The sequence below is a fragment of the Tursiops truncatus genome, chromosome 16 (genome assembly GCF_011762595.2).
Source record: "Tursiops truncatus isolate mTurTru1 chromosome 16, mTurTru1.mat.Y, whole genome shotgun sequence".
NCBI lineage: Eukaryota > Metazoa > Chordata > Mammalia > Artiodactyla > Delphinidae > Tursiops > Tursiops truncatus.
The window spans coordinates 79,829,021-79,853,706 of NC_047049.1; the positions used below are offsets into that span (position 1 = coordinate 79,829,021).

Consider the following 24,686-nt stretch of genomic DNA (forward strand, 5'->3'; position numbering starts at 1 on the left):
GGTTGGTTGGATCAGGGGATGTGGCACCTCGGATACGGGGCCAACTGTAACGTACATGCAGATTTTCCACTGTGTGGGTGGTCCACGCCCCTAACAGCCACGTTGCTTAAGGGTAAACTCTCTATCCTTTTTTTCGCTTCACTTTTTTTTTCTTAATAAACATCATTTACTTAGAGCGGTCTTAGGTTCCCGGCAGAAGTGAGCAGAAGGTATGCAGACTTCCCGGGTACACACCCACTGCCCCTGCAGGTGCTCAGTCTGCCCCCGACCACAGGGAACACTTGTTAGAGGATACTAACACATCTTCATCACCCAAAGTGCGTAGTTTGCGTTGGGGTTCACCCCCCCGGCGTCGTACATTCTATGTGTTTGGGCAAATGCATGGTGACGTACCTACCATTGTAGTATTTTACAGAGTATTTTCATCTCCCTAGAGCCTCTGTGCCCCACCTGTTCATCCCTCTCTGCCCCTCACCCCTGGTAAATCAGTGGTTCTTTTTTTACTGTCTCCATAGTGTTGTCCTTTCCAGGTGTCGTATAGTTGGAGTCATACAGGGTGTAACCTTTCCAGAAATACATTTAATTTTCCTCCGTGGCTTGATAGCTCACTTCTTTTTAGTGTTGACTTCTGTTCTATTGTCTGGGTATGCCGAGTTACCCTTTTTTAAATATTTATTTATTTATTTATCTTTGGCTGCGTCGGGTCTTCGTTGCTGCGCACGGGCTTTCTCTAGTTGCGGTGAGCAGGGGCTACTCTTCATTGCAGTGCGCGGGCTTCTCATTGCAGTGGCTTCTCTCGTAGTGGAGCACGGGCTCTAGGCACTCAGGCTTCAGTAGCTGTGGAACACAGGCTCAGTAGTTGTGGCTCGCGGGCTCTAGAGCGCAGGCTCAGTAGTTGTGGCACCCGGGCTTAGTTGCTCCGCGGCATGTGGGATCTTCCCGGACCAGGGCTCGAACCCGTGTCCCCTGCATCGGCAGGCGGATTCTTAACCACTGCGCCACCAGGGACGTCCCTGTGTCCTTGCTTAGTATGTTCAGAGGTACAATGGAAACAGGCAGGATACACTCTCCACTATCCGGGTTAAAAACTGCCTGACTTGCCTTCATTGTCTCTCCTCCTGGGAAAAGCAGTAAGAGTGGTCCTTGCTGTTTGCGCTTCTCAGATGAAACCTTCTTATTTGGCCACGTGACTCCTCCAATTTCTAAACTTCACAGCCTACTCAGAAAAAAAAATTCTCTAGGTTTGGTGGATCAAATGACAAAATATAAATAAGGGAGCTGGGAGTAATTTGAATTAATGCGTCTCCCCCAAGACACTTCTGATTCCCTCCTCCCTCCCCACCAAGAGGCTCAACTGTAAGGATCTGGTTGTCCCTGGGAGGATGCTCGCCCCTGGGACCCCTGACGCCCACACTCACCTGTGTGGTTATTATTCCTGTATCTGCTCAAGGCAGATTTCAGTCATCTTTTGCTTTCTGTGGCTTCTGGTCACTCAGCAGAGCCCCTGTGAGCAGATCTCGCTCGGAGAGTAGCTGCAACAGTCTGACCCTGGAACAAGCCAGAGAGTTGACAGGTGGGAGCTTGTGGCCAGCAGATGCCCGCGAGCGAGAAATGAGGACTATTTGGGGTCGCCCAGGGGTTTCTCTTAGTTTCTCAGAGACTTAGCTTCACGAGGACTTGCAGTGGCAGTTAGGTTAGTTCTGCCAGAGCGTGTAACCCTGGATGGTGCGTTAGCTACAGAGGTTGAGCAAGGATATGCTGAGGCACACGTATCCTCCTAAAGTTTCCCGGGAAGCATCTGACCTTCCGCTCATAGACACTCATTTGGATCTTGTTCCTAATCTGCAGCAAGGACAGCACAGGGGAGGGTTGGCAAGTCCATCTCTTCACAGTGAGCCTCTGGAGACCTCATCGCCGCACCTTTTCTCCATGTAATTATCAGTCACAGGCTGCTCGTTCAGACAGTTTTAGCTTTTCCAAGTCTCAAACTTGGGCCCATCTCAGAATCTCTCTTCTCCTGAGACCAGGATCTTAATCCAGCCTTGGAAGACAGATGACACTTAACAAACACACTTTAGATGTGACTCACGTCGTGATTCATATATATTTCCTGGGGGCGGTTTGGGGATCCCTGAATGTGCTGTATCATTATGTCTTCAACTTGGAGGTATAAAAATAAGACCAGCTCGAACAATTGAAACAATTCTGAGATCTTTCTGCCTTGCATTTAGGGCCTTTGTTTCCATCATTGGTGGATTTCAGAGTAAAATTTCTTTTGAGGCCCAGGTAGAAAAAAAGAATAGGGAGTGGCCATTTTGACACACAGTTCACAGGCCCGAAAACCAGTGATATTGAAAAGCTCTCATAGTATCCTTGTCTGCTTGGGCATGGGGTTACCTGGCTTTGTTCAGTGCAGTCCCAAGCATTCGCAGGTTTAAAGCATGTTTAAAGAGAATTACTGATTTTTTACGAAATGGAGTTTTATGAAACACTCCAAGGAATGGTAGAAATCTTCCTATGTGGGTAGACTTTTAGAACAAGAGTTCTTAAATTTTGAAAAATAAAACAGGGTATTAGGACTACCCTGGTGGTGGCAGTGGTTAAGAATCCGCCTGCCAGTGCAGAGGACACGGGTTCGAGCCCTGATCCAGGAAGATCCCGCATGCCGTGGAATAACTAAGCCCGCGAGCCACAACTACTGAGCCCACGTGCCACAACTTCTGAAGCCCACGCGCCTAGAGAGAAAGCCCGCGCACAGCGATGAAGACCCAACGCAACCAAAAATAAATAATAAAAGAAAATTAATTAATTAAAAATGCCCAACAAGGTGTTAGGTTCTATATGTTCCCAAATCCTATAGTTGTGACCTAGGCCCCCCGCAAAGGATGCTCCTTGAAGTTTAAAAGCGAGTTTTAGCAGAAATAAAAGAAATTAGTGTTTTCCTTATAATTTAGTACCCACCCAAGATGCCACAGACCCCAGGTGCAGACGTAGTGGTGTGCGGCCTGCAGAAGAGTTGCCCTTGCTTCCGCCGGCCTCGCAGACAGCATCCGTGGCCGTCGGAGGAAGAGCATATTCTCCGACTCTATGCGGCACTTCTTTCTCTTTTTTTCAAATGTTCTCAGTCTCCTCTGTAATAAACATCCCTTGGTTTCTGGAGAGTAATTGTGAAACCACAGCTATCTGACCACCAGGAAATGCTAACAGGAAGGCTCGTCCGCATTTAGAACAACAGCGAGAAAGTCAGACTCAATAAAGCTGGTCCCCGCGATTTCAGGGTCGGGATAAACAAACAGGAAGCCCCAAGATCGATGTCCAGGCCAGAGAGCAGAGACCCCGGCAGCGGTGCCTGGACACCGGCTGCCCTTCAGAAGCCGCGAGTCGCTTTCTTTCCTGGGTTGGCCGGAGGAGCAGCGTGGGCTCTGGAACAGCAGTGGCTCGAGGGGACTGGCCTTGAAATAACAGGCTCTGGTACCTAAGTCGCGCCTTTTCCTCCCCATCTGGAAAGCTCAGGGAACAGCCCAGTTACAGCTGCTGTGGTCACGCCAAGTGCAGGGGCTGGTTCCTGTACGTACTTTCCCAGACCCCAGAGCGGCACCAGCAGGACTCACCTGCTCCTGTCGGCCCCTCAAGGGCAGAACCTGCGCCCGTGGTCATCCCATCCCCAGGTACCGATACGGTACCTGGTGGGACCCAGAATACAGCAGGTGCAGGGTAAACGTCAGCTGGGTGAGACCTAATGTCAGTTATAAGTATTATAAAGAATTTTTGGTGGTTTGGAGTCTTGGACCCCAAAATTTAAAAAAACGTAATTTTTTTTCCCGATTATACGATTTTCCAAGCATTGCAAAAATTTTAGGTGCTTTTTAAAAAAAAAATTTATTTTTTAATTTTTTTTTTTTTTACAGTAGGTCCTTGTTGATTATTTATTTTAAATATAGCAGTGTGTACGGTGCTTTTCATTTTGATAATTTAGAGAGAAACTTAGGGGAATTCCCTGATGGTCCAGTGGTTAGGACTCTGCTCTCTCACTGCCGAGGGCCCAGGTTCCATCCCTGGTCAGGGAACTAAGGTCCCGCAAACTGCACGGTGCAGTAAGAAAAAACAATACAGAGAGGAACTTAGGCGGCTCCTACTTCATTTCAGGTGACACTCCCTGGGGCTGCCCTGGTGGCGCAGTGGTTCAGAGTCCGCCTGCCGATGCAGGGGACACGGGTTCGTGCCCCGGTCTGGGAAGATCCCACATGCCGCGGAGCGGCTGGGCCCGTGAGCCATGGCCGCTGAGCCTGCGCGTCCGGAGCCTGTGCTCCGCAGCGGGAGAGGCCACAGCAGTGAGAGGCTCGCGTACCACAAAAAAAAAAAAAAAATATATATATATATATATATATATATATATATATATATATATATATGGTGACACTCCTTGACACTGGTGTCGTCCTGCTTACTGAGCAACAATGCATTTGGACCTCAATCCGTGCTGTCTCGGAGCTCTCCTCCCGGAACTCCTCTTCCCCAGGCAGCTGCTGCTGGGCTATGTCTTGGTGACTGTCACCTCCTCGGACAGGCCTCCCTCCGACATGCCGCGGCTTGTATGATCTTGTTCATTTGTTTCTTCCCTCTCCCCGTGTCACTTGCCGTGTAAGCTCTGTGGGGGGGGTGACCTTGCCTGTCTTCCCCACTGCTCCACCCCATCCTTAGGCATACAGTAGGCATTTAACAAACACAGCGTAGATGGTGGAGTGGATAGTACTCCAAATAAACTCTCGAGGGAGGGAATCTTCTCCAATTTACTAAGCATCTTTGCCAGTTCTGTAGTGTCAAATAAACACGCAAGTCCCATTGACAACTCGGGGAGAGGAGTGACTGTTTACAGTAAAGAAGAAATATCCCTCCTTTTCCTTCCTGGTTCTCCATAGAAGTTGGAGGAGGTTAGAAGGATGTCCTGGGTTTGCCTCTGACTGTGACACATCCCTGCTCTGTGGGTCGCTAGGCCCACTCACTCCACACACACTCACTCTGGGCAGGAGCTTCCCGGCCACCAAACTTCAGGTTGGTCCCACACAGAGTGAGAGCTCCGATTTTTTTTTTTTTTTTTTTTTTTTGCGGTACGCGGGCCTCTCACTGCTGTGGCCTCTCCCGTTGCGGAGCACAGGCTCCAGATGTGCAGGCTCAGCGGCCACGGCTCACGGGCCCAGCTGCTCTGTGGCACGTGGGATCCTCCCGGACCAGGGCACGAACCCATGTTCCTTGCATCAGCAGGCAGACTCTCAACCCCTGCGCCACCAGGGAAGCCCGAGAGCTCCGATCTTTAACCCAAGATGGTCAGGGCTCCTTTGTCAGTCCCCCGTTGGGTGTTTGGGGAAGATGCTCTTTGAGCTCACGAACGCAGGAGGGACAGGAAGAGGGGACAAGGGGCTGTAGCCCAGCCCTCCTCTCTCGCTGCCTCCTCCCCTCTTGCCCTCTATTATTTTGCTGTCTGCCTTGACTCCTGTTAGAGCCAGTCAGGGCGTCGTCTGCTGGTGCTGGGGAGAAAGCAGACGGCGCACAGAATGCGTACCGGGTTTGATTTTAGGCGATACCAGAAGCTCAGGTGAAGGGTTATTTCTTTATAAAGGCAAAGAAAATCCTCAGGTTCACATTTCTTAGCGATACGTGACCAAGAGACTGTACTTTCGGTAAAAATGTTCATTCAGCTGAACAATTTTTCACTCTATGATGTTTTCCTCTCCAGTGAGGGAAGGAGAGGCAGGGGGTGAGGGACGTGCCCCATGCACTCCGGCTTCCAGCTGGCCCGGGGCACCCTTCCCAGCGCTGCGACACGCACACCCCTATTCCTGACCAACTCAGCCGCAGGGAAATCAGTGGCAAAAGTAATTCCCACCTAGTCAAATAGTTTCTTTTCACTTGGTGCAGAAAACCTGCTTTAAGCAAAGCAGCTGATGTGTTTGAGAGACGGGAAGTGATTGAGGGTCCCTGGGCTTCCTGACCTTTCTCTCTGGGGCGGGGCGGGGGTGGTTGAACCTTAAATTCTGGGTGAAGATGGGACCTGGGCGGGGTCAGCCCAGCCTCTGCCCTTCGGTGCCTCCCTGGGTTCAGAGGGGTCCATCAGGAGAGAAGCAGACAAGGACAGAGGACATCACACATAGAACACGCTGGAGCACTTGGAGAGGGAGGGTGGTGGGAACGGCATTGATAAAATACCCGTTACTGGTTTCCCTTCAAGATGGAGGGGGTGACGGTTCCACCTTTAAGCAGGTTAACGTTAAAAACAGAGTGGCTTCATCGTTAGCTCTAGCCGCTGTTAGACGTAGGCTAAGAGCTGCATGTGGAAGGTGCTGGGAAACAGAGCATTAGCGTCCTTCAAGGCCAGATCACAGGCAGCCTCTGTCCTGGTCCAGGTGCGAGCATTTCACAGTTTCCCCAAAGGATGTGGGCGCTAAAATTACAGGTGCACTTGGTTAATTACATCCCCTCCTTAATTGCGGGCTCAGACGGCCAGGTGGTCATTATTTTGATTGGTCTAATTAGTCAGATGTGTCCGCGAGCAGCTGCATACCACATTCTGGGCAGGGCCAGGAGAGGCACCTTAGAGAAGGTCCAGCCTTTGGGAAATTTGTCCACAGATGCATAATGAGTTCCTAACAACCAGTATGGCTAGTGACGAAAACGCTTCAAGTCCTGTGATGAGAGTTTAAAGAGAAGAAATGTAAAAGGTCTGTTTGCACAGAGAAAGGAAGACTAGCAAACATTCGGTGCCAGTTAGGGAGAGGGCTTTGGTTTAGCCAGTGATCGAGCTGCCTCATTAAGTCAAAAGAGTCGTCCCACCACCATTTTTGTACGTAGCGAAACGTACAAAAGAGATCGCACCCAACCGTGTTTACAGTAGAGACTTCAACGCTCTTCCCACAGAGGGGAGTCACCCCAAGGGAAACAGGAAGAGATCCTGAGGGTGGTCGGACTGGGGTGGTGTCCTCGGGAGAAGCCCACCCGGGAGAAGCTCGCCTCTGCTTTTCTGACTCGTGGGAAGGCTCAGTCCGGATCTTGCACCCGGCCCCTGCCGGCTGGTGACCGCTCAGTGAGCCTGGAGGTCGCGGCTTTTTCACAAAGCCCCTCCTCTCGAGCGCTGTGTCTCTTGGGTGACTGCGGTGGGATGTCTGTTTCTTTACTGGGACAGGAGATCTTTTACAGAAAGCTCCCTGGGCCCCTCTGAGGGCCCGGCCGGTACCCGTGCTGTGTGATCTGACTGACACTCTGGTTTTGTTTCTGTCTAGATGAGTTCTGGTTCTCCGATGGGTCCTTATCAGATAAGTCCAAGTGCGCAGATCCCGGCCTGATGCCCCTCCCGGACACGGCCACGGGGTTAGATTGGTCCCACCTCGTGGATGCTGCCCGGGCGTTTGAAGGTAACGACTCACAGCCTCTGGGGCCGGGGCAGCAACACAGGGATCGTCCGGGTTAACGTCTGGATGCTCTGAGCATCTTCCAAGAGGAAAACCAGGGGATGGCTTGGGCTGAGACTGAGGGCCTTTCCTTAGGGAGAACCAGGCACGCAGGGAAGTAGCGCCGGGCAAAGGGCCCCAAACCTGCTTCCAGGTCAGGCGCCAGCTGTGACCTGGCAGGTGTCACTTGTCCTCTGACACCTGTGTTTTCTTACCTGGAATGTAGAGGTGGGGATCTAGGACACAGACTCTGTCTTTCCTCCCAGCGTGACGAGGTGAGACAGGAGGAGAAAGCCTTTCAGAGGTCCAAGCCACCCAGACAAGCACAGGCCTAGGCCTCTGGTGGCTTGGGGTCCCTGCAGACTCTGATGTGGCCTCCTTGACCCAACGGGTCACCCTGCACGGGCCCTGGCTTCCTCCTCTAACCATGTGGTCAGGATGGCGCTGGGCTGGCTGATCCCTGGGGCCCTCTGGCTGTCACACTGCCCTCCACGATCTCTGGAGAATGTTTCTGTGAATTTAGGAGGGGAAGCTGCACCTTTTCTCCAGGCTGCAGGTAAAGGGGGCCACGGACAAGGGAGCTGCTTGCCTCCCAGGCACCCTCTGCACCTTACGCGTGGGTCCAGGGACCCCGGCGACCCGGATTCAGACTTTCTGCCGTTTGTTGCTACATTCTCTCCATGACCACAGCCTCTGCACCTGGGTGACCTGTCTGAGACTCCCCTGTGTGTCTGCGTCCTCACTGCCGCCCCCCAGGGATGGCCACGGCCACCTGAGTGGCCCTTTTCTCTCCCTCTCCTTTGACTCACCTGCTCTGGTCATCGGTTCCCGTCACCTGTGACGTGCAGGCTTCAGGAAAGGGATTCAGATTCCTTTCCCAGGAGGGGCAGGCGCACTTTGCAGTCAGGCTGCTGCAGGCTGTGGAGGTCAGCTGCCCTGACTGCCTGTCTAGCGAGCTGCCCTGCTAGGCCGTTTCTCTCATCAGTTGGAATCAGTGCCTCTGGTCCTAAGCACCATTTGGGGGGGAGTCTGGGGGAGGGGGGAGTCGAAACCTCCTCTCAAGCTAATTCAGGGACACGTTAATTCAGTACAGGGACGTTTAGCTCTGGTAGATGGGGGGCGGGGAAAGTGTTGGGAAGAAACCCCTGCAGCAGGCACGGGCTGTTTCTGCTCCCTTTCTAGACAGAGTACAACGGTTTGGGGTTTGCTGCTTTACAGTACTCGTCCCGTGTGGAAACTTGAGAATGCCCCCGTCTGCTTGGTAACGCAGCCTTCATTCCTCTCAACCAGAAGATGGTTAGGGTGCGTTATAACAGCCCTCCGAACACTGGCCCGACGTGACCGAGCCCCAGAGGGCACGAACACAGTCTCCCCTCTGTCCAGAGCGGCCCAGGCAAGACGGAGCAGCATTGTCTCTGGCCTGTTCCATGCACACTGTTGTCTTACTGCCCGAGGAGAGTGTAAGAACTTCCATTCCGTCTTCTCCGTTCCCCCACTGCATAGATATTAGTGTAGTGCTTACCACACTGAATTCTGCATATTCACCTCTCTGTCTCTTCCTATTAGATGATGAGTTTCTCAAGGGAAGCCTGCTTCTTCAATTTGTCTTATCTCTATTGAGCAAGTGCAGATCAAGATAACCGAATGAGGAGAGCTCGTACAAAGGAGCCAGTAGGTCCAGAATGCACAGGGCCCTGTGCACCCTTGGGCTGTCTCAGCTCATAGCATAATTTGTAACCTCTGAGGTCCTTCTGCGTTTTGTGTCCATTTTTCTGATTTAAAACAACACATATCCCTTTGTCTCCACCCTCATTTGTGTCTTTGCCTGGCTCCCTTCCACCCCTTCCGAATAAAATCGCTGCTGTGAAGTGGAGTTTTTCAGGGAGCTGGCTGCAGGTGGGAGGGCGAGAAAGCAAAACGGTGCAGACAGCAGTGACTGAATTGTCCATCCTGGGGGGCTGTGGTTGTGATCGCAGCCCTACGGCTGGGCTGCTGGCCTTTGGACAAGTCATTTAGCTACACGCCTTGTGCCGACACTGAGTGTTGGACACCAGTCCTCTAAGGTACATGCTTGTGTTGGGTTTCAGCCTGCTTGTCTATGAAATGAATTCCTTTCCAGAGAACCTGGAAGGCTTCTCCCAGCCCTACCCTCCAGTTCTGCAGTTCCATTCTTCAGGGTATTTCTGAGCTGGAGTTAGAGGCTAGCTGGGAGTTGGCATCGTCAGACAAAGGAGGAAGAAGCACAGACATCCCAGCTAGCCAGTGCCTCAGGGGCAGGGGTACCCGAGTTCAACCGAAAGAATGTGGGATTCTGTTTGCAGGGGAGAGGACTTTGGTTACCTGACCTTTCTGAACTTTCCAATCAACATTTTATAGAAAATGTGGAAAGAGTTGAGGTCATGTTTAAAAATTTCAGTTGTTTTCTGTTCTACTCCATAGGGTAGCATGCCACCTTGAGACATTAGTCAGCTCAGGAAAATTCAAGAATCTGCAACTCCAGACCTTTGACTAATCAGATTCTTTTGTATCGGTGTCAGCTCCGCTGTGACGCAAGTTGGTATGGTGGTGACCAGGCGTGATCCATCCCCTTAGCACTTTTTTAAAAAATTTATTTTATTGAAGTATAGTTGGTTTAGAATGTTGTGTTAATCTCTGCTGTACAGCAAAGTGATTCAGTTATACATATATACACGTTTTTCTATATTCTTCTCCATTATGGTTTATCACAGAATATCGAATATAGTTCTTTGTGCTGTACATTAGGACCTTGTTGTTTATCCGTTCTATATATAATAGTTTGCATCTGCTAATCCCAAACTCCCTGTCCATATCTCCTACCCCCGCCCCTTGACAACCACAAGTCTGTTCTCTCTGTCTGTCTGTTTCTGTTCTGTAGATATGTTCATTTGTGTCCTATTTTATTTTTGTTTTTGTTTTTTTGCGGTATGCGGGCCTCTCACTGCCGTGGCCTCTCCCGCCGCAGAGCACAGGCTCCAGACGCGCAGGCCCAGTGGCTACGGCCCACGGGCCCAGCCGCCCCGCGTCACGTGGGATCCCCCTGGACCGGGGCACGAACCCACGTCCCCCGCACCGGCAGGCAGACCCCCAACCACTGCACCACCAGGGAAGCCCTGTGTCCTATTTTAGATTCAACATATAAGTTATATAATACACTATTTGTCCTTCTCTGTCTGTCTTACTCCACTGAGTATGGTAGTCTCTACTTGCATCCATGTTGCTGCAAATGGCATTATTTCATTCTTTTTTATGGCTGAGTAATATTCCATTGTATATATGTACCACATCTTCTTTATCCATTCACCTGTCGGTGGACATTTAGGTTGCTTCCATCTTGGCTATTGTGAATAGTACTGCTCTGTGAGCATAGACATCCCCTTAGCACTTTAAAGAGAAAGGTCTTCACCCAGATGACCCAGTTGCCCTGCCTGTGACATTGATGTTTTTGTACCAATTCTCAAAGCCATTTCTGAGCTAGACTCAACATCATGAAGAAAAGATAGTCCAGAAAATCCCCATGAGCCTGTTAAATCATTACAAACTAATAAAGGCAGTTCAAGATGCCTTACTGAGCTCAGGGCCCTCTGGAAGAAGGCTGTGCCCATACCTTGACATGAGTAGTTAGCACATGTGAAAACAGGCTTTTAAAAAGTGGAATGTGTCTGCCTATTTGATTGAGATACCACATATAAGTGATATCACTTAATTAGAATAAGTATAGTAGATGAAGTCATTAACAGTTGTCATATCGACTTCCCTAAAAGGGTATATATATATATATATATATATATATATAAAATAGAATTAGGACCTATTTCTAATAAAAATTAAGATTTGAGAGATACCTTCAAAGCTTAACAAAGAATATCTACTTTATTCCAAATAGTTGCATAATACTTTTTTTTTAATTGAAGTATAATTGATAGTTGATTTACAATGTTGTGTTAGGTTTAGGTATACAGCAAAGTGATCCAGTTACGTGTGTATAGAGATAGATAGGTAGATAGATAGATTCTTTTTCAGATTCCTTTCCCTTATAGATTATTACAAGATATATAGTTACATAATACTATACCAAATAGTTACATAATACTTAATGGAAAAAAATGTTTTTAATGTTTTAAGTAGATCCCTTAAGAACAGAAACTAAACAAGGGTATCCTTTGAGACCGTGTTCTCTGATTTCGTATTGGAATCCTTGACATTTAAACAAGCAATGAAAAGAAAAAGGGAATAAATTTTGGAAGTAAAGAAATATTTATAGATATGATTCTATATCTAGGAAATATTTTAAAAATCAAAAAGAGATTACTAGAGATTATAAAAGAGTAGGTAAGGGCTTCCCTGGTGGCGCAGTGGTTGAGAGTCCGCCTGCCGATGCAGGGGACACGAGTTCGTGCCCCGATCTGGGAAGATCCCACATGCCGCGGAGCGGCTGGGCCCGTGAGCCATGGCCGCTGAACCTGCGCGTCCGGAGCCTGTGCTCCGCAATGGGAGAGGCCACAACAGTGAGAGGTCCGCGTACCGCAAAAAAAAAAAAAAAAAAAAAAAGTAGGTAAGATATTTTAAAATATATTTCATATTTTTATAAGCCTCATTTCAAAGCATTGTTAATTTTTTCAGTTATCTATTTCTGTATAACAAACCACCCAGAAATTTATGGCTGAAGACAGCAATGGTTTGTTATGTCTGATGATTCCATGGGTTGGCTAGGCTCAGCTGAGTGATTCCTCTGCTTCCTATGGTTTCAGCTGAGGTCACACATGTGGGTATATTCAGCTGGAGCTCAACTGGTTCTGGAGCCTTAAGGGACTCCACTCATGTGTCTGTACCTGGAACAGCTGGGGTCTAGCCGGACCCTTGTCTCCAGCGGGTAATTATACTTCTTCACATGTGGCTTAAGGAATCAGGAGACCATAAGCAGGAGATACACGGTGTATCAAGACCCAGAACATTATATTCACCACATGCTATTGGGCAGAGAAAGTCCCAAGGCCAGCCCAAGTCCCAGGATGGAAGTAGGCTCTTCCTTCTGGTACGAGGGGTGGCATGTGCGCACAGCCACCTTTGCAGACAGCCTTCCACTTAGCAGTCATAAAGAACACCTTAGGTACATCAGCAAGACCAAATTATAAATTCCTTGGGAGTTAGCCATCATTAGAATTATAATGAGAGAAAAGCCCTGGACACTTTGATACCTGAAAAGTCGTAATATATGAAAGGACAGGAATGGAGAGAAAGCACATGGGAAAGAGGAGAGCCCTTCCTGAGTTAATTCACAGACTTCGTACCATTTCAGTTCAAATATCTAAAGGATATTTGCTTCCATTTGGAAAACAGATGAACAATGGTCAACAAAAAAGTTTATTATAAATCAATAGCAGTAGAGCAGCATGACAACGATTCAGAAGATAGCAATGAGTCCTTTTGAAGGGAAAAAAAGAGCCCAGGCTGAAATCTGCGTATATTTAAGAGTGAAGTGGGAGTGGAATTTATGTACTCCGTTTGGATTGAGGAATTAGAAAAGTCAATTCTAGAAAAAGTAAAGACAGAAAGATTAATGTTTTGGAAGCATGCCAGTGCCGTAATTATGGAGTAATGAGAGAACATACAAAACGTCCTATGACCAGATAAAAGTATTTAAATATTTAGATCTTTTATGAACCTGGACGAGAACATTAACATAAAAGAGGAAGTAGGGGAACATGGGAAAGATTTGTAATAAATGTGATGGATGAAACCGGAGTATCTCCAGTGAATGAAGGAACATGACCCCCCAGAAATGCCAAACGCCCGATAAGCAAACGGTCAAGTCCTGTGTCGCACAGTCCAAAAGATGGATCATACAGTAGATAAGGACTTGAAAAGTGTTCAACCACACATGTAAATGCAAACAGTAACGAGGTACCAGCTCACATCTCTTGAGTATGAAAAACGACGCAGCAGCTCTGGAGAGCTATGAAGAATGCTCACAGCTGGTATCGTTATAAAGATTATAAAAGGATCCATCTTTGTGTTCAGGCAATATGACAGTACGTAACTAGAGCCAGAAAATGTACCCCCCCTTTGACCAGCAATCTCATAAAAGAACAGAAAAGCTTCCAACAGAGAAATGCTATGCAGCATTGTTCAAAATTAATTAGTAAGTGAATAGACAGGTAACGCAGCTCTACTCCAAAAACCAGTGTCTAAACATTGAGAACTCCTTCACACGCTTGGGAGAGAGAAGGTGACTCAAGTGCCAAGTGCGATTCCCACCACAGCCCGTGCCCCTCACTGCCCTCTCCTGTGACAGGTTGGAAAACTGGCCGAGTCCCAGTTCTGGCTTGTTGTCACTGGGCAGTTGTTATGTTTAGGTGGGAAGGGTGAGATGTGACCTTCGGCCCATCAGAACTCCTACACAACACCTGTCATCAATGTTAGGCACTGAGACCATCATCTGTCACTTCCCTCATGACATAAAATAATGTGAAGTATAGAGGGACCGAATGACAGAGAGCGGTCCCATGCCCCCAGTATGGTCAAGTGAACAAACCCAACTAGCAAAGGTAGCTTTGGGGCGGACAGTGAAGCCGGGGAAGGGAAGAGTGGAGTGTCTTTAAAAGTTCTAGGATTTAAAGTAGTTCTCTTATCAAAATATCAGAGGTTGCCAGTTGGTGTGTTCTCCGGCATTTGTTGAGTGGATGATGTTGTCTTAAGTGGAAACAGGTGTCAAAGGCAACGTTATAAACTGGTGATTGGAGACTCTGCGTGTCAGCGTCCTGCATGCGTCCCCACAGGCCTTTCCTCCCCTCGGGATTTCAGCTCTTTCCCGCTGGTGGTAACTGTTGCAAGTGGATGTGTGTGCTCGTGACACGTGCAGAATTAACTCATTTGTCAGGCACTGCCATGGGAATGAAATATTCCACATAAGTGCATTTTCTGAAAAAATGGAAGTTTACACTGCCCTTGGTTTCTTAAACAGAGCTCAATAAGCTTACATGTTTATGGTGAGAACTTTTTCGGTTCTGAAGCTTCAGCTTAAATTTGATGCAGTTGTTAGTTACTGTTATTTAATCACTGCATGCATATAAGCATAAACAAAATGGTGCATACGGTAAGACTCCTAAGGTTTAAAAAAACAGGAAAGAAAAGAAAAATGACAGCTACGTAGATGAAAAATGCACCGTTAATTTACTATAGTAAATTCACTTAAATTCTCTCAAAAGTAGGAAAATTGTTGCGGACCAGACAACAGTACTTGTATCTTAAAGAATAAATCCAGAGCTTTTCTTTGTTCATTACTCAGATTCTAGACCATTACCTTGCGTCGTTCATCAGTAGACTGCAAAAGGCTAAACCAAGGTACTTTATGTTTAAAAATGTTTTTTTTCCTGGCGGTCAGTTAAATAAGCTACAATTGGATAAGCCCAGTTGTCAGAAACAGAACCTGTGATTTTCTACCTGTAGCTAGAGAGCTCCAGCTTTTCTGTAATTTGTAGCTGTAGCAAAGACATAATAGAACAGCTTCATTTGTGGAAATGGGTTTAGTTTAATTTAGCCTCACACCCGCGTGTCTCGTATGGCATACATCTGGCATACATGCTCCTGTCCTACACCCTCGGCAGACATGGCTAGTTGATCAGAGCACCCGTCCCTCCCGATTCAGGCCTGGACTTACGGGTCTCTGACATTGCTCCACGCAGCTTGCCTGGAGTCGAAGGGGTTATTTGCAGGCCACTGTTGTGCCCTGTCAGCTCTGGATTGATACGGAATAGTCTGCTGACTGTTCACCCTCTTGTTTAGCGCTAGATGCACTAAAATAAGAAGCCGACAGTAAACAGCAAGGTCCTGCTGTGTAGCACAGGGAACTATATTCAACGTCCTATAATCAACCATAATGGAGAAGAATATGTATATAAAACTGAATCACTCTGGTACACAGCATTGTACATCAACTATACTAATTAAAAAAATAAATTTTAAAAAAGAAACGGACATTGAAATCAGGTTTTTTGAAGGTTCTTTCAAGGGAAGGATTGTTTCACGTGTAAGCCATGCCCTTATGGCCCCTCTTAGCCAGATTTGCTTGCACGGGAAAGAACAGAAAGGGAAAAACCAAGCAGTGTGGGTGACTGGAAACTGCTCACCAGTTACATGGAGTTCATACTCCGAGCCTCCCTTTTCTTACAGTTTTGTCTGTGCCTTTCGGTTCCATGTCAGTGATCACTTTGGTTACTGAATATTTATCATTACAGAAGTCAGCTGTGGAGGAAGAAAGCGCCCACTGGAAACTTGTCACTAAGATTAGCTCCTTGACAAAGGAGTCTAGTGTCTGTACTTAATCAAGTAGGTTTCTGGTTGCATTTCAACCTCCCAGGCTTTTCAGATTCCAAGTGAAATCCTCTTTGTGAAATTACATTGTTGGCAAAACTATTTCTGGCTTCTTGCCTCCTGACCGGTGGGACCTTGTTTCTCCCCAAAGAATGTTTGAATTACTGCCAGTAGCAAGTTCTGTTTCTTCAAATATGTGGGTACTTTGTCAATTAAGGTAAAAATAGATGAAGCGGGCTAAGACGTTTTCATTGAGATATTTAGACTTGACCATCAGAACCAAGTATATTAAGAAAGATACAAGCTAACCAGATTATTACTGGGTTGCATAAAATGTGGATGAGTCAATGAGACTCTTTTAAAAAGTGAGAAGAATAAGTTCTTTTCTTTCACTCCTTTTGGTCCGTAGTTAAATTCACTGTGGAATAAAAAATGCCTCTGCTGTTGATTTTTTTTTTTAACTGGGAAGCATTCCCTGCTTTGGGGCCATCACAGAACAGAGGGTTATCTTGGACACTCCGGTAGACCAGACCCTCTACCCCTCCCCAGGGCCACTCACCCCCGGCCTGTGTGCCCCGTCCTTCCTGCCCACCTCTGCTGGTCACTTGCCATCAGGTGTAAAAGTAGGCAGTGCCCGAGTTATGCTGTTCATCTTAATTAAATTACAAATTGTTTCATCAGATGCAAAACCCCTACTAGTCTGTACCAAGTTGGGAGCTTGGTTGTGTCTCAGGAATGTATAGTTACAGAAGGTCTCTCATCCTGTAGAAGGTGCGAAGCGTGGAGAAGGGCCCCTTAAAGTTACAGGAATGTCGGTTGAGGACACCTGCGTACCTGTCACGGGTGTTGAGGTGTCACGACAGAGGAAAGGGACACATGGCTGGGGAGCGTGCTGTACGGTCGATCAGGCGGGGTGCTCAGCACGGCTCTGAGAGGGCCCGGACTCTGTGGGTGCCCCCGGCCCCTCCGCCATCCTCTCTGATTAACGGGATGTGCGTGACCCTCCAGAATCCAGACGAGCAGGTAACCTCATTAGGAGAGGCGTCCAGCAGCCAGCGGGAGACAGAGGGGGATAAATTAAGATCAGAGCGCCCCTGACACGGCCCCCGGTGCGATCTCCCAGCCATTAATCAAATCACATGAAAAAGCCACTGCAGCACTAACGCACCTGCCGTATCCCTCGGATCCCAAGTGTGGCTGCGCTCGGGTACCAGGGGGCGGGGGGTGGGTGGTGGATGACTAGATGTGTCCCTGGTCCTCCCCTGTACCTTTGCCTGAAAGCAGGATTTCTCTGCATGCCATTCAGCGTTTCTGGGCCAGCGTTCTTGTGTCAGAGCTCAGCGTCCAGAGCTGGGCCAGTCTGGTTCCCATTCTGAAGAACATCACATTCCCTTTCCTGCCTAGCTCTTGAGACACTTGATGTGAAGTCACTGGTGCCAGGAACAGAAATGGCCCCGTGCTAAGGAGGGCTAGTCGAGCCGATCGTTGCTCTTGCTGCTGTAAACACTGCAGGTCTTCCTCTAAGGGTTTTAGTGAGAATGTGCAGCTAATCTCTCTCACCACCACTATCTTTACCTTCAGGGAGCTGGTCATTTAAGCAAACCCCAAATGGTCACGCCTTCCTGCGGCTGGATTGGCACGTGTGTGGCACGCCACTTACCGTTGTTGTGTCACGGCAGCCGTGCGTCCGGCCAGGACCAGGACACGTGAAACGTACCATCTCTCCACACTCTTTGGCGATGCATAATACTATGCTGTCTCTCGGGGCAGTTCCTGGCTTGGTACAACACATGCACACAGGCAGATGTGTACACACACTTACATGCAGATGTGCACACTGGTACACGTGTACACACGTGCCCCTCACACACACACACACAGCTGTATTTCCATCACCTGAGCCTGATGTGGGCCCCCAGAGGCTCTCAAGTGAAGAGAGATATCACTGTTCAAAAGAAAATTCTAAATCTTATTTCAGGTCTTGACTCAGATGAAGAACTTGGGCTACTCTGTCACCACACGTCCTATCTAGGTGATTGTCTGGGGCTGTTCGTGGGGTCTCCGTCCTCCGTAACCTTTTCTTTCTGTTTCATTGTCTGCACGTCTGCATGGTTATGGAAGCACGGAGGGTCGGGGACGCACAGGGTGACGTGTCCGGGCCATTGTGTCTCGAGGAAGCTCTCCGGCTTCGGGGAGAGCTTGAGGAGAGGTCCCTCTCCTTGGTTCTGTGAATCAGTCATGTCGTCCCCTGACGCCGTTCTTTCACGCCCAGCCAGCAGCTTGGGCATTTCTTGGGAAGTGGACAGAAGAAAGACTGGCTCTAGCCAGTCCAGTGTCTGCTCCTTGCTCCCCCGGCTGTGACGTGAGTGTGCCGTGCAGCCCAGAAGGACGGCCGGTCTGAATGCTTTCCGACTGTCAGCAGCTTGCCTGAGCTTGTTCTTCTTTGTTTTGTTTCACACAGGGCAGTAACTGACTGGGGGGAGGGGAAGGTTTTATTTAGCAACTATTCATTTCCATGAAGAAACGGTGCCTGGCGGCTATTACTAATGCTTCTTTCTGTGTGTGTCTCCCATCCCCAGACCAGAGAGTGGCATCCTTCTGCACCCTGACAGATATGCACCCCGAGCAGGACCTGGAAGGGGCCCAGGAGCTGCCTTTATGTGTCGATCCTGGCAGTGGCAAAGATTTCATGGACGCCGCTGGGTATGTGACTCCTGTGGACCGCCTCCCTCCCGTGTCCCGGGCCCCAGTTGTTAACAGGGATTCAGCTCAGCCCCGGCCACAGCCAGGAAACCATTTCCACCTGCCTTCCCCAGCCCTTCAGGACCCAGAGAAAGGACCGAGCGGGCGCTGCCCGGTGGATGGAGCTTGGCAGCATAACTGCTGTGCTCCGCGGGAGGGTCCTGCCAAGACGTGTAGTCAGTGCCCTTGGCGGTGAGGCTCTCGGGCCGGGTGGGAGGGTGTGACACCCGGTCAGCATCTGCTGCCTGATCACTGCAGCGGCATCAGACGGGGGTACCTCGCTGACCGTCCTCCATCTGCCGAGGGCGCGCTCCCGCCCACCAACCCTGGTCCCGCCCCCAGCCCCACGGCTCCCACTGAGGGGTGCCGAGAGCGAGCCGTCTCTACCCGTGTTCTCGGCGTGCTCGTCACCCACAGAGCGTATGTTCTTTCAGTGTCACCCACGCCTAATTCCAACCTCTCTGTCAACTCGAGTTATCAACAACTTGCATGTTCATCTTGGTGATGAGCCTCTTGATACTTCCTTAACAGAGAAAGGCAGATTTGGGGAAATTGAGTCTATATTTGGTTCTCAGGACGTCGTTCTGGTCTGCCTAATCTCAGCTGCTAATTGCATTTCGATCACCCATCTTTTGCTTTCTTACCAACGTGTATGCCTGTAGAGATTCTGAATCCCCTTTTAAATCAAAAGCGACCCAGGAGGGATTTTTCCACCAAAGCAGCAGTGCGTTCACTTTCGACATCTGACATAATCTTATTTATTTCCTTGCGGGGCTCTAAGCGCACAATAGAATGTTTTACGTGAAAACTTTACCAACGAAAACTCTCGACTGCGGTGTCGACTTCAGCGCGCTTGGGTCTTTCTAAGTCTTTCCTTCCTTGCTAGAGGGCGGTCTCCATCCACACTGACCGGGAAAGTGAACCAGCTGGAGCTGATTCTTCGGCAGCTGCAGACCGACCTTCGGAAGGTAAAGCAGTCGATTGGAAGCCCGTGCTCCGAACTCTTTCTCTCACACAATCAACCATTTTTAACGATTAGGAATAAAAAAAAAAAAAAAAGACACTCAAGAAAGATAACTGCCCTAGTCAAAACCCAACAGTAAATGGAAACGGAGACTCCTGAGGTCTGATTCCATCTTCCTGCCCACAGCTGCTGTATTTCATTGTAGGGGACACAAGGTCCTGTAGATAGGACTGAATGAGGTTGAGCCCTGGATGGCCAGTCTTCAGGATGAGGCAGAAATGCAGCAGGCGAGCGTTTTTCAGTTCAGTGAGTTTCAGTTGCACCAACATTTATGAGCTGACCTAAGAAGAGTTAGTGGCTGTCAGGAAGCCTGGGCTCCCCAAGCTGCTTCCTCCTACTGAGTCAGCGTCCGCTCTGCCCATCACCCTGTGCGAGCTTGGTCCTCAAAAGATGTGAAGTCATTCATTCCACAGACATTTGCTGAGCTCTTTTTGGATCAGCACCGTGTTATCAGTAGCCGCTTTGCTATCCGGGGAAATGGAATGGAGTGCTGTAGCTGGAGGGTGATGGTGAGGCCGGGAGGGGCCGTGGGGAGGGTTTTGTTGGTGGAAGAAGGGAGAGGTGACAGCTGGCATGAACGCTGGTGGAGATGATCCATTTGGGAGGGAAATAATGTCCTGAGCCTAACAAGGAGGGAGCTGGCCTGGATGGGAGTAAGGACCGTCCACACATAGTTACCAGAGCAGAGTGTGTGTGCGTGTCTGTGTGTGTGTGCGTGTCTGTGTGTGTGTGTCCGTGTGCATGCGTGCACACGTGCATTCATATACAAGTACAGGCCTACCTCAGAGATATTGCAGGTTTGGTTCCAGACCCCTGCAATAAAGTGAATATCACAATACATTGGATCACATGAATATTTTGGGCATATAAAAATTATGTTTGTGGTATACTGTAGCCTGTTATGTGTGCAATAACATTATGTCTATAAGAACAATGCACATACCTTGATTAAAAAATACTTTTTATGCTAAACAATGCCAAAACAATTACAGCACGTTGAAGATCACAGATCGCATAACAAATGTAATAATAATGAAAAAGTCTGGGATATTGGGAGAATTACCAAGCGTGACACAGAAACATGAAGTGAGCAGATGCAGTTGGCAAAATGGCGCCGACGGACTTGCTCGGTGCAGGGTTGCCACAAACCTTCAATTTGTAAAACACTGGTATCTGCAAAGCAAGGTATGGCTGCAGTCCAAACAGAGACAGTTGGCAAAGTTCCCCTCTGGTTGTTTCTTTATTCCAGAGCTGAGGGTGAGCGATGGGAAGGAGGGTGAGGGATTTAAGGATGGAGGATAAGGTGTAGAGTGGAGGATAATTGGACCAGATGCATTTGGTAAGACTGCGGCATAAGTTAGGTGTTTTCCTCCAGTGTGGGTGACCAGCTGTCCCAGCTTGCTTGGCACGGAGGGTTTCCCAGGACACAGAACTTTCAAAGCTGGCACTAAGCACGTCCCAGACCAGCTGGGCCAGCTGGTCACCCTGTCTCCAGATGTAGGTGTAGAAAAGTTAGAGAGTTGAACTTAACCAATATTCGATTTCAGACAAGAATTAAGACCAGCAGTGATAGACAAGGACCATTCAGTGTGTATAGGATGTGATTAAACTGAGGGACTCGGAGTCTAAGGTGGGTGAGAAGGAATAATGTCATCACGGGGGTGTCAGTGGACGCTGACAATAAGGTAAGATTGGTAGATTAGATCATTTTTGGAGGGGTGGATACTGGAGAAATTATTTTAGAAAGACAGGAGGTGGTGGTCAGGCAGTGGGAGCTTGAAGCATTTAGGAAGATATGCGGTTATCAGTAATAGCTTCAAGGTACAGGAAATGGCCCCAGGAGGGGAGGTGAGGAGGGCAGTCTTCGAGGTCACAAAGAGACTGAATCAGGTGGAACATCTACGGCGTCTTAAGATCATCAATAAGCATGAGGGATGGAGGAGGAAAGAAGAAAGGTGAACCACATTCTAGAATCTTCCATGATGGGAGGGAGTGGAGATATAGTCAACCATGGCAAAGAGCAGGGGTGGCAGGTCTTACAGCCCATGTCAGGCTTCTCACGGGAGCTGGGATTTTAGGGGAGAGCAGTTACCTGCACCGGGCAGCCGGGGCGAGGTGTTGACCTGGCAGCCTCCAGGCCCTGTGCTCTTCAGAACAAGCCCTTGTCCCCAGGAGAGAGTCAAGACTCATGTCTAGCTGAAGATAAAGGGAATATCCAGGGAAAAGCTTGAGAGATTAGAAGGTTTCGGTGACACACGATGCATTCCATGGGTGGAGTTAAAGCGTCAAGGGGTCAGGAGAGGTGGGCAGCTGAGCCGCAGCAGGGCCCTGGGGATGTCTGAGCCGTGTTGGGAATGAGAGCCTGGGGCCTGAGGCGGCCAGGAGCTTGAACCTCTTGTGACTGAGGGGAGTGGGCTGAGTCAGCCATGAGTGCTAACACCAGCCTCCACTTGGGACCGGTGTCTTTGGTCGAGAGGTGAGAAGGGACAGGAAATAGCAGCAAAGCTCGAGGGCAGGGCCAGACATGCCGAGGGGGCCAGTCTCCTGAAGAGTCTTAGCCCCCGGCTCACCCGCACGGCCGTGGGCACGGGGCTGCAGGTGCATCTGTGGAGTTAGCCATCAAGTCATCTCTCACCGCCACTGTGACAGTGACCCCCCTCTCTCTGTCTGGGGCAAGACATCCCTTTCAGCGTCTGGGAGCTCAAACTTGTGTTGTACGTTTTCTGTTACTGTCTATTGGAAACTCCAGGTCTGATTCTTATGAAAAATCTTTTTTTTTTCTTATTACTATTTATTTTCGGCTGTGTTGGGTCTTCATTGCTGAGTGCGGGCTTTTTCTAGTTGCGGCGAGCGGGAGCTACTCTTCGTTGTGGAGCACGGGCTCTAGGCGCGTGGGCTTCAGTAGTTGTGGTGCGTGGGCTCAGTAGTTGTGGCTCGCGGGCTCTAGAGCGCAGGCTCAGTAGTTGTGGCGCACGGGCTTAGTTGCTCCGAGGCATGAGGGATCTTCCCGGACCAGGGCTCGAACCCGTGTACCCTGCGTTGGCAGGTGGATTCTTAATCACTGCGCCACCAGGGAAGCCCCTGAAACATCTTGATAATTTGTACATAGTTTTTAGTGGCACCCTTTGAAGGTCATTAGGGAAATACACTGTCCCAGGAAAGCTTTAAGATGAGATGAGCTCGTGATAAACAAGCCCAGGATCAGCGGCTATGCTGATTCCGACTTGTCCAGTAAGGAGATGCACCCGGGAAGCTCTGCCCTCCTGTCCAAGGCTATACCTTTTCCCAGGCCCCCTTTTTCAGAGAGAGGATAGTATAGACTGTGGTTAATCACCTTCCCGTATAACAGCTGTCTCGCTTCCTGCTGGGAACAAAGTGGGATGAAAGGAAAGAATATTCTGAGTTACTCGTCCCCACCCCCCTGTTTTTGGCAGAAACTAGAGCGGGCAATCAGATTCCCTCTCGCCTCAAGAAATAAATAAGTAAATCAGTAAAAAAAAAAAAAAAAAAAGGGTAGAAGCGTTCGGACCGCAGCTGGGAGGAGAGAGCGTGTCCGGCAGATGCATGACCATCTGTTTCCACCCCCTTCCCCCAGGAAAAGCAGGACAAGGCCGTGCTGCAGGCCGAGGTGCAGCATCTGAGGCAGGACAACCTGCGGCTTCAGGAGGAGTCGCAGACGGCCACGGCCCAGCTGCGCAAGTTCACGGAGTGGTTCTTCAACACCATCGACAAAAAGCCGTAACCTGAGCGCCGCCCAACCAGGGGCCCCGGGGAAGCCCGGGGTCCCTTCACAGTCGCCAACATGTGGTTTCTCGCTGTGCTTCCAGCCCACCGTAGCTGTGCTTGCTGTCCCACTCTGTCTAGCACCACGCCCCCAGCAGCACAGGGAGCCGCCGTGTGACCGCGGAGAGCAACGCTCGTGAAGATGAATGTAACGCTGGTGTCGAGATGAATGTAAACTCTGGTGTCAGTGTGGCCCTCTGAGGCTCTGCTGAAACGGAGCTCTGCGTGGGCTTCCCTCCTGAGGGACGAGGGTTGGGTTTTATGTCCTATATATCAGGTGACTTGGTAGAGATATTAAAACAATTGACCATAGCTTGGGCTTTAGAATTGTAAAATAAACATGAGAACAAATAATCAGACATATACTTTAATGTTAAAGGTGCTCTATTTTTTTGGATGTACAGTAGTTTTTATTTCTACAGCCACATTATCATAGCAATAAGAAAGAGGCAGGGGAAAAAGTTGGAAAAGCCGTGTCGGGAGGGGGACAGAAAAAGCACTGATGTGTCTAACACGAGTTCAAATGCAGTTCCTTTAGAGACTTATTTATTTGCAGGAGCAAACGGTGCCTGAATATTAACAGTGTTCTGATTAAAAAAAGAAAAGAAAAGAAAAGATACATATGCCTTGTAAATGGCTCACTGAGTAGTTACTTCAACTCTTAGTTCACTTTTGTATAGTTAATGCTCTGTTGAAAAAAAAGAGTCAACCTGCTTACTTACGAGAGCTCCCCTGTGTGCCATGAGCCAGCAGAATCGCTTGTACGATGCCAAATTTGTTTTATCTTTGTACAGAAGCTTCGATGAAGTGTCTTGTATTTAACACCCTTATTTAAGCTTATTTAACCTTAAATTGTTAATTTTATAAACGTTGGTTTCACCTGCACTACTCTGGAGGGCGGTGTAGGTAGCAGCGGGCTCAGCAAAGGCTGAGCTTGCCCAAGCAGAGTGAGGAGTGGGGCAGGACCTTCCTTCTAACAACTGGATGCTGCTAGTAACAAGTTGTTTGTATTGCTTTACCATTTTTAACTGTTCTATTTGAGATGAACGTACATTTTGCTTTTTTAATAAATGTTTAAAAGAGTCCACACAAGGAACAGTGTTGTCAGGTGAATGTAGACGTTGGGGTTCTCATATGTCCACCATCTGACTGTATGAGTATTTACTCCTGGTAATTTAGAACCTTAATCTGTACTGAGTACTACTGAGCCTTCTTACAGAATCCCAACCTGATTTAAAGTAAAAAGTTACTAGTACTGACTAACGGCTGCCACGTGCCAGACACTGTCCTCTGCACTTCTCATAGATCTCATTGAATCCTAACAGTATCCTTACTAGGTGGGTGCCGGGATTCCCATTTTACAG

General features: G+C 48.8%; 1 protein-coding gene and 1 non-coding gene across 17 annotated transcripts in view; both read left to right on the forward strand.

Annotated features, from left to right (window-relative positions):
- The window catches only part of SIPA1L2 (signal induced proliferation associated 1 like 2), a 235,693-nt gene extending 211,275 nt beyond the window's left edge, over positions 1 to 24,418 (forward strand). For 13 of the 16 annotated variants that reach the window (XM_033841437.2, XM_033841438.2, XM_033841439.2 and 10 more), the window contains 5 exons: positions 7,275 to 7,406; positions 17,752 to 17,805; positions 18,353 to 18,476; positions 19,402 to 19,483; positions 23,135 to 24,418. In XM_033841437.2, the coding sequence (XP_033697328.1) occupies positions 7,275 to 7,406; positions 17,752 to 17,805; positions 18,353 to 18,476; positions 19,402 to 19,483; positions 23,135 to 23,281 (539 nt within the window). In that variant the 3' untranslated portion in view covers positions 23,282 to 24,418. The remainder of the gene's footprint in view (positions 1 to 7,274; positions 7,407 to 17,751; positions 17,806 to 18,352; positions 18,477 to 19,401; positions 19,484 to 23,134) is intronic. The other 3 variants (XM_073793657.1, XM_073793658.1, XM_073793659.1) reach the window with 2 other exon arrangements.
- On the forward strand, positions 3,995 to 4,067 carry TRNAE-CUC (transfer RNA glutamic acid (anticodon CUC)). The gene has a single exon. It is a non-coding gene; the product is annotated as a tRNA-Glu (tRNA).
- Positions 24,419 to 24,686: the final 268 nt, after the last annotated feature.